A 7539-nucleotide genomic window follows, 5' to 3' on the forward strand; every position below is an offset into this window, starting at 1 on the left:
TGATAAATTTCTCAGTACTGAATGAGGTTGGAGCTATATCTGAAGGCTTTCCTGTAATTTCTGCTATTAAAAAAGTTTAGAGATGCAACTAAGCTCTCACGCATGTGCTGCGCATAGGTCAACAAGCTGGAGACAGGCTGAGATTGGTGGGATCAGTTGGATACCTGTGAAAGAGCTGCCCCCCCCCAAACTCTACCCTATGAAGCCTTCAGGTAATACCTATTGGGGCTACTCAGGGGGCTGCTCAAAGAAATGCAGGGAGAGTACACCTGGCCCAGTCACAGCACCCACAACACCCACCATAGGGAACCTGGGAAAGAAGCAGCCCTCTGGTCCAGCTTTGGGATAGACAGAACTTCCCATGGGAAAAGGCAGAGGGTGATCATATACTTCAGGAGGGCATAAGGGACTTACCCGGTGAGCCGACGAGCTCAAAGTTCAACATCACATCATGGCGATTACATGGGGTTACATTAAGGAGCCTCCACTTCTTCTGGGAGAAATACAGGGCCATATCCTCACATGTCACCATACCCTGCAGTGGTGGGTTCAACTGATCCTAGGGGTTGATGACTAGGCAGAAAAAACAACCAAAATATGGACAAAGGGACACACCCAGCCAGGCCTTTGACATGGAAGGGTAATATATCTCTCACTGACATCCTATTTCCCCAGAGGCCCAAACCACCCCCCCCAAACACATCCTGATGCTCCCCCTTTCCCCAGAACTCTACCTCAGAGAGAATACCAAGGTCACAACACCATTGATGCTGTTCTCCTCATGTTACTATTGGACTCTGTATCCAGCCCACAGCAACAACAGGATGGATGCCATCTATGTTCTGGTCCAGCCACACAGGCCTCACCCTTTCTCCTCCCAGCCCATTCCCTCTGTGTCCTTCAGATCACACCTCTCAGATGCAACCAAACCTACACACGCCATTCTCCCTTAGGTCGAGATACTTGCTCCCAAGGCCCTTCAGTCTGCCCTCCCCCCATCAGGAACATAACATACTTGGCATGCTCATAATTCCACACCCCTAGCACAACCTCACCAGCTCACCCCATTGGCAACTCCCTGGCCTCCCCACAGGCCACTCTCCATGTGGCGTCCTGAGAGTCTGTGGCATAGCAACCACAATCCTATCCTGCCTCAGGCCTGTCTGCGCCTGCACCTCCAATGGCCCACTGCCACAGGAATCCCCCACCCCTGCATTAACGACTCCCCACCAGGCCCTGCTCCTAGCTTCAATATTCAGCCACTCAGAAGTACAACTGGATCTCTGAGATCCCGGACTTCCTTCAACTCTGCCTTTGCACAAGCTGTCCTTTCACTTGCCGTGACCCTCCTCTCCCCTCCTAAGGCACATTCAGAGTCCAGCCCACTGGGCCTGGGACCCTGTCTCTCAGGTGACCCCCATCTGCCACCGAGTGCCTCTGCAACTCTGAATGAAGAGCCTCAGGCCCCAAAGGGGGCAGACATAAAAGCCTAGCGATCCCACAGAATCAGCCCAATCCTGGGCCCACTTACCACCAACATCCATCACTGTCATGCCACAGGCTCCACCCCAGGTCCACTTGTCTCTCAGGTGCCTTGGCCCCCTGCCACTCCCCCTCTTTATTCCCCTGCTAACATTGGCCCAGCCTTCACAGTGACTTAATGACACCTACCATCACCTTCCAACTGCATAGTCAGGACATCTGGTCCTTGGTTCTCAGCCTCCCCTTCTCCAACCTGTAGGGGTATTCTTTACCATCCTTCACCCATCCCACATTGTTCCTAGTTCCACTCTCTAGCCCCACCCTTTGGATGTTCCCTACCCTGATCCTGCAGAATTCCAGAGTTGCGTATCCGGGAGCCTACGCAGCGCCCCCATTCAAGAGTACTTGGGTATATCATGCTTAAAATCTCCAAAACCACACTCCAGATCTTGTCCCTGGAAACTGCTCTAGACATCAACTTCCACATCTGTTGATATATCTTCCATCCATCAAACCACTGAGTCCAAACACCTAGGCTAGCCCTTGATAGCTCAGTGTCTTTCACTGCCTCACATCAGGCAGTTGGGCTGGTCCTACACAAATAACAGATCCAGAGTACAAGCATATCTGCCATCTCCACTGCCACCACCCTGGTGCAGCCACCTGTCACCAGCAGCCTCTTCGTGGGCCTTCTTCAAGTACAGTCTGTTCTCCCCACTAGCCAGAGAGAGCCTCCCAACACCTGAGTCAGATCATCTTCCTCCTCTGCTCTAGATCTCCCATGGCGCCCAGCATCCTCAGAACAGAGGTCTAGAGCCATTCTCCGCCTGACTCCTGTCCCTGCTCACTGTTCTCAAAAGACCTAAGTGGGGCCTGTGGTTCTCTTAACATTCCCTGCTCATCCTCACTGCCAAGAATTTGCTGGTCTCTGTGTCTTTAACACTTTCTATATCACATCCTACTGACTGACAGAAATGGGAACTCTCCTGCATAACCGCTGAATTATGGGCCAGATGGGACTCCCAAAGCCCAAGTAATTAAGGGCAGAGAGGCAAATGCGGCGAGGAGGAAAAGTCTCAGGATACCAACATCCCAGATATCGGGGTCTGAGTTAGCGAAGGCCAAGGGAGCACCCTCAACTCACCTGAGCCGGTCTGTCATCACCGCCAACGCCTCGGGACCCTGGGGGCGGAGCTGCACACTGAAAGGCTGATACCCCGGTGGGTCCCGCGGGTCGGCAGACCCGACCCCAGCCCTGCCAAAGGATGGATGACCTCAGGCTGACCGTGGCAGTCTGGGCCTCAATCCTCACCCCTTCCTGCGTAAAATGCCTACAGGGCCCTGGGTGCCGCTAGCCGGGGCAGCGGGGACGAGGACAGGGTGAGGAGGCTCGGGAGAGCGCGCGGCCTGGGCGGATATCTCCGTGACAGTCAGCCCATCCCATAGTCGGGACAACGAGTCTCAGGGAGACGGAGCCAATACTGGAGGCTCACGGCTCGGCAAAGATACGACAACGGACGCTGCCCTCACCCAGCCTGTAGAGCACCGACAGGACTCAGCCAGCCGGGAGCAGAGAGCCCCGCCGCGCGAACTACGCTACCCAGAAGACACTGCGACGACCTCTCGGCCCTGACCAATGAAGACCCAGGAGAGGGCGTTTCGGGGAGGGCTTCTGGGGCGGGACTTCCTCCGCCCGCCTCCGACGGTTGTTTGTCTAGAGTTCCACTTCCGACAGCCTCTGGCTTAGGGATCGGGTAGCAGCACCGGGACGGCGTCTGTTAGGCTCCCTGAAAGGGCAGAATCAGGAACAGGGACAGCACGAGAGTGTAGGGGTGGGGGTGGGGGGTGTCCCACCACGCCATGAACGCGCCTTTACCGCGACGAATGTCCCGCCTCCTCGATCCCCGGCGTCCCCAGCCATAGTGGGACCGCCCGGGGGCTGTGCAGCCGCTCAGAGAGGGGGCGTCCTCCGCGGCCACAGCAGAAGCCGGCACGTGCCCGCGGCCGCCCCCGAGTCGTTCCCCGTGGCGTGGAGCAGCTAAGGACTAATGCCTGGGGGACCTCTGCAAGAGGAAAAGGAGGTGTGGGGAGGAAGACTGACAGTTGGATGTAGGCAGAGATGCAGATGGCGCACCGCCCGGGCCTTCCTACTGCTCAGTATGTGCCCTTATCGGGCAGCTAAGGCCTCAACAATCCCTATGCAGAACATCCCGAGAGTGGACGCGGAAAACTCGCCCTCTCAGTGCGTGGCTTATGGAAAGTCCTTGGAGAAGAAGCAACTCTCTTTTACTACTGAAGAGATCACGGAGCAAAATCTTGTGTGCATAAGGAGTTTCGGAGGGCCTTGGTCATATCTCCCACCTCTGAAGTCTACTGGAGCAAGTTCATATCAGAGAATTTTACATGCGCAACCATTGGGGAAAGACTTAAGTAAAAAATGCCCCACATATGTTTATTGTCCGTTTTACAGAGAAAAGAACAAACGTCTGGCATCTCTGGCACCATGCAAGGCATTGAGGTTGATGCCCCCTCTCTGGGTAGTCAGAGGCACCAGGACCTAGAAGAAGGAGCAAGCCTGGGGCTGGTGAGGGGTGGTTATGCAGCAGGGATGCAGGGGGCAGAGAGAGGGCTGGGAGAGCACAGCTCTGGGTGGCCACATAGGCTGGTAGGCAAGGATGGGGAGGAGTCACCCAGTGTGGTTTGGGGCAGCTCCTTTTGTTTGTGGGCAGCAGGTGGGCAGGCATCAAAGTAGCAATTAGTGGACAGGAATGCTCAGGACCCCTGGGATCTGTCATCAGCCTCATTTAAAGGAAAGAAAGACTGAGGCTTCAGGTTTCCATTTGTGAGAGTGGAGAAGCACTCTCTTACTCTCCCTAGCCCCTAAGAGGAAGCTAGTTAGGACAGGGGGGAGGGGCCAGCCCTGCCCACTGCCCTCAGTCACCACCTTCCTGTTCCAGGTCCCTTTACCTCGATGCCAGCTGTTTTGAAGATACATTTCTAAGGTCTCCTTCCAAGCAGACAGCATTGTCTCTCCCCCTTCTGTGCACCACCAGCTAAGGGCCCCTTTCTGACACCCCCAGCTGGGCCCAACTCCTGACCCTCTCCACTTTCCCAGCCTGGGGTGGAGGAGGGAAGGAATGAGAAGAGGGATATCTGAGACCCTATGCTAAGCTGAATAATGTCCCCCAAAGATAGCCACATCCTAATCCCCAGAATCTGTGAATCCGTTACCTTACATGGCAAAATGGACTTTGCAGATGCGGATGTTGAGCTGAGGAAATTGGGATTATCTGGGTGGGTTCAATGCAATCACAGTGTCCTTATAAGTGAAAGAGGGAGGCAGATCAGAGAGAGATCTGAAGCTGCTAGGCTGCTGCCTTTGAAGATAGAGCGTGCTGGTTCAGTCAGTAGAGCACAGGGCTCTTGATTTTGGGTTTGTGATTTTAAGCCCCACGTGAGACGTAGTTACTTAAAAAATAAAATAAAATAAAATATGAAGATAGAGGAAGAAGCCAAGGAATGCAGCTCAAGAAGATGGAAAAGCTAAGGACATTCTCTCTTGGAGCCTCCAGAGAAGTTAGCCCTGAGGACACTTGATTTTATCCAGGCAAAATTGATTTCAAGACTCCAGGCCTGCAGAACTATAAGATACTTAATGTGTGTTGTTCTAAGGAACTCAGTTGGTAGTAATTTGTTGCAGCAGTCAGAGAAAACTAATACAGACCACCAACCTGTTCTTGCCTGACCAAGTCCCCCCCTTCCCTGAGTGGGCTGGGCTATGACTGCCCAGTGACCCAGCACACTGCCCCCAGCCCCTGTGGGTGACGTTGACACCTGGGTGTGCAACAAGAACTGGTCTGGAAGACACTCCCTTCAATGTCCTGATGTTCCCCCTCTGGCTTTCCACCTGGAAGGAGCAGCTTGTATCAAAAGGAGCTCTGCCGACACGACTAGATCGGGGTGACTGGGAGACAGTTGGGCCTGGAGTGCCCATAGGCATTCCTGGGCTGCCTCTTTGTCACCTGCAATGCTGTCACTCCCCAGAATACTATTTGGCTCCCCTCTGTATGCCAGGCACTGAGGACACAGATGTAAACAAGTCAAACAGGAGCCTCCAGCCCCATAGCAGTCATTTTGCTCTCTGGAAAATGCTGGATTCCCACCCACAAAACACAGAACCCCAACCCTGGGCAAAGTGAGACAGGATGTGGGCTCCAGGACCTGGGGGGAACAGAAGGCCCATGTTCAGTTTGTGTAGCGGGCGGCTGCCACCTACCCTGCAGTGACATTAGCAGGGAAGGCTTCTGAGAGGAGGAGGACAGGAACCCTGCAGGCTGCCATCCACAGGGAGGGCTGAAGCTTCACCTAGGGGAATGGCAAGGATGCCAAAAAAGGTTGATAGAGCCCTGGAGGAAGAGGTGCAATAACTGAGTGCAGATGGGGGTGATGGAGGTTCTAGAACCTAAGGTGGCCAGGATACCTGTCAGCAGGCCAGGGAGATCCAGGAACACCCACCCCCAAAATCATGTGACATTGACCTAGAGGGCAACCTTAGCCTCTTTAAGCCTAGGTGACCAGAGCTGCCCCTACAGCATTTCAGGAGGGTCCCAGAAGCCATGACCCATTGGAGTTGTGGAGGCTCCCATTGCAAACTGGTACTCAGGACCAAATGGGAGCTAGTCTTTGAGGCTCAGGGTCTATCTGTCCCTCCTAAATCCTGGCCAGGCCACTGCTGCCCCTCCAAGCTCAAGTCCCAGCTATGTCTACGGAGAGGCAACAAAGGACCAGCATGGAAACAGCTGGATGCCACCCAGACCCAGCCTGTAAGCAGCAGAGTGGAAAACTCCACAGCCTCCGTAGGGATTGGTGGGGAAGGGAGGAGGGGGGGAGGGAGGAGGGGGGGGAGGGGGAGGACTACAATGGGCTGGGCCAGACCATGGCCAGAGACTAACAGCAGCAGCAGCTTTGCCTCCAAAGATGGGGGGCCCCAGCAACCTCCAGTGAGTCCCAAGGGTGGGTAAATCAGAGCCTTCAGCCCCAGCTGCTTGCTGAGGGTGCTCCCCCAGGGGACTGATGACTGGGGGTACACTTAGTCGAGCCCTGTGATCAGGGCTGATGGTGTCCCTAGCAGGGTACCTGCACCATTCTGGTCAGAGGGGCTCTCCAGGTGGACTGCCACGAGGGATGAGGATCAAGGGTACTTCCCACTGGATCCTAATGGAGACCAGACTTTGGAGTGGCTCCCAGCAGGACCTTTATAAAGATGGGGATCTTTATAAGCCTCAGCTGCTGGATGTCCACAGGGATTGGGGTCATGGGTGCTCTCTGAGGGCCCCTTGTGGGAATGAAGGTAGGGGGTAGTCCTTGAGAGGGTCCCTCCTTTGTGGTGATGATGTCTGGAATGATCCCACCAGGCCTCCTTCTGGAGAAGTGGGCGATCGGTAAGGGATGCACCTTACCAAGGCCTCCACGAGAATCATGGCAAGGGGTCCTGGCAGGGCCCCACCAGAGTGACACGGAGGTCCCCAGGCCTGAGGATAGGACCCAGAGCACAGATGCGTTTACTGCGGCCCCCACACCCTCCTCGCGCCCCGTCCCCGCGGGGCCCAGCCGGGCCCAGCTCCTGCCCTCCACGTGCGGCTCGGGGCCCTGGCCGGCATCCCCTCGCCCTCCGCCGTGTCCTCGGAGCCCCCTTCGGGCTGCGGCGCGTCCTCCGCAGCCCCCGGCAGGGCAGTGTCCAGGTCACGGCCCCTGGGGTGCGGCGTCCAGGCGGGGGTCCAGGGCGCCCCGGGCGCGGGCCGCGGCGGGAACCAAGAGAAGCCAGGCGCGGGGGCGAGCGCCACCAGCTGGGGCCGCGCGGGGCCGGAGGAGGCGGCGTGCGGGATGAGGAAGAAGATGTAGACGCCCGACACCACCAGGCCCGCGGCCACCAGCACGGCCAGCGCCACGGCCGCGTTGAAGGCCCAGGCCGGGCTGCTCAGAGAGAGGCGGCGGGACAGCGGGCGGCCGAGGCGCAGCGGCGGCGGCAGCGGCGGCGGGCGGGCGGCGCGGGACTGA

General features: G+C 56.5%; 2 protein-coding genes across 7 annotated transcripts in view; both read right to left on the reverse strand.

Moving 5' to 3' along the window:
- ZNF584 (zinc finger protein 584) overlaps nucleotides 1-3050 on the reverse strand; it is a 35904-nt gene extending 32854 nt beyond the window's left edge. For 4 of the 6 annotated variants that reach the window (XR_005787367.1, XR_005787366.1, XR_005787365.1 and 1 more), the window contains exon 1: nucleotides 415-3050. The gene's annotated coding sequence lies outside the window, so the exon portion shown is untranslated. The remainder of the gene's footprint in view (nucleotides 1-414) is intronic. The other 2 variants (XR_005787363.1, XR_005787368.1) reach the window with 2 other exon arrangements.
- Nucleotides 3051-5055: 2005 nt separating this feature from the next.
- The window catches only part of RNF225 (ring finger protein 225), a 3438-nt gene continuing 954 nt past the window's right edge, over nucleotides 5056-7539 (reverse strand). Inside the window, exon 2 of the mRNA XM_040465184.1 lies at nucleotides 5056-7535. Within this exon, the coding sequence (XP_040321118.1) occupies nucleotides 7044-7535 (492 nt within the window). The 3' untranslated portion in view covers nucleotides 5056-7043. The remainder of the gene's footprint in view (nucleotides 7536-7539) is intronic.

The sequence above is a fragment of the Herpailurus yagouaroundi genome, unplaced genomic scaffold, assembly GCF_014898765.1.
Source record: "Herpailurus yagouaroundi ecotype Mexico unplaced genomic scaffold, PumYag 557, whole genome shotgun sequence".
Classification (NCBI taxonomy): domain Eukaryota; kingdom Metazoa; phylum Chordata; class Mammalia; order Carnivora; family Felidae; genus Herpailurus; species Herpailurus yagouaroundi.